The 1,598-nt window shown below is 44.2% G+C and overlaps 1 protein-coding gene across 1 annotated transcript in view; it reads left to right on the top strand.

Moving 5' to 3' along the window:
• Positions 1–1,268, top strand: part of LOC106606154 (centrosomal protein of 192 kDa-like) — a 12,142-nt gene extending 10,874 nt beyond the window's left edge. The window contains exon 8 of the mRNA XM_045713555.1: positions 1,081–1,268. Within this exon, the coding sequence (XP_045569511.1) occupies positions 1,081–1,253 (173 nt within the window). The 3' untranslated portion in view covers positions 1,254–1,268. The remainder of the gene's footprint in view (positions 1–1,080) is intronic.
• Positions 1,269–1,598: the final 330 nt, after the last annotated feature.

The raw sequence follows: 1,598 nt of genomic DNA, 5'->3' as shown, positions 1-1,598 counted from the left end.
CAGAACAACAGCAAAGGACCTTGTGAAGATGCTGGAGGAAACAGGTATAAAAATATCTGTATCCACAGTAAAACGAGTCCTATATCGACATAACCTGAAAGGCCGCTCAGCAGGGGAAGAAGCCACTGCTCCAAAACCGCCATAAAAAAGCCAGACTACGGTTTGCAACTGCACATGGGGACAAAGATCGTACTTTTAGGAGAAATGTCCTCTGGTCTGATGAAACAAAATAGAACTGTTTGGCCATAATGACCATCGTTATGTTTGGAGGAAAAAGGGGGGAGGCTTGCAAGCCGAAGAACACCATCCCAACCGTGAAGCACGGGGTGGCAGCATCATGTTGTGGGGGTGCTTTGCTGCAGGAGGGTCTGGTGCACTTCACAAAATAGATGGCATCATAAGGGTGGAAAATGATGTGGATATATTGAAGCAACATCTCAAGACATCAGTCAGGAAGTTAAAGCGTGGTCACAAATGGGTCTTCCAAATGGACAATGACCCCAAGCAGACTTCCAAAGTTGTGGCAAAATGGCTTAATGACAACAAAGTCAAGGTATTGGAGCGGCCATCACAAAGCCCTGACCTCAATCCTATAGAAAATGTGTGGACAGAACTGCAAAAGCGTGTGCGAGCAAGGAGGCCTACAAACCTGACTCAGTTAGACCAGCTCTGTCAGGAGGAATGGGCCAAAATTCACCCAACTTATTGTGGGAAGCTTGTGGAAGACTACCCGAAACGTTTGACCCAAGTTAAACAATTTAAAAGGCAATGCTACCAAATACTAATTGAGTGTATGTAAACTTCTGACCTGCTGGGAATGTGATGAAATAAATAAAAGCTGAAATAAATCATTCAATCTACTATTATTCTGACATTTCACATTCTGAAAATAAAGTGGTGATCCTAACTGACCTAAAACAGGGAATTTTTTACGAGGATTAAATGTCAGGAATTGTGAAAAACTGAGGTTAAATTGTATTTGGCTGAGGTGTATGTAAACTTCTGACTTCAAGTGTGTGTGTGTGTGTGTGTGTTGCCCCACTATGTTTCTCTCATGATTTCCCATGCTGTTGTCTCCAGCCTACGACCTGCCCCAGAGCCCCAACCAGGCCCAGCTGTTCTATGGTAACCTGAGTAAGGTGGTGTTGTCAGTGCTGGGAAGCACAGAGACCTTGGACTCTGGAAGGAGCGGCCTCCATGTCCAGCCATCGTTAGCTGTCACCAGGAGAGGTTCGGAGGCTGACAGGTACTAGGGAGAAATATCATACATTAAGGAAAGAACATAATCAAATTAAATGTATTTATAAAGCCCTTCTTACATCAGCTGATATCTCAAAGTGCTGTTACAGAAACCCAGCCTAAACCCCCCCACAAAACAGGAAGCAACTAACTAGCGTATAATCATATGAATGTTTTCCTCTAACACCTTATTTGGTTCCTAGAGTGTTTCTCTCTCTCTGCTTAGAACATACGGGCACTGTTTACACAGGCAGACCAATTCTGATCTTTTTCTGCCAATAATTGGGCACCCTGAGTAGATAGATGCAGTCAATGGCGGCTGTTTTCCCCCAGACACGGATAAAGCCTCTGTGAGTCCT

Source organism: Salmo salar, unplaced genomic scaffold, assembly GCF_905237065.1.
Source record: "Salmo salar unplaced genomic scaffold, Ssal_v3.1, whole genome shotgun sequence".
Classification (NCBI taxonomy): Eukaryota; Metazoa; Chordata; class Actinopteri; order Salmoniformes; family Salmonidae; genus Salmo; species Salmo salar.
This window is presented reverse-complemented; position numbering and strand designations above follow the sequence as displayed.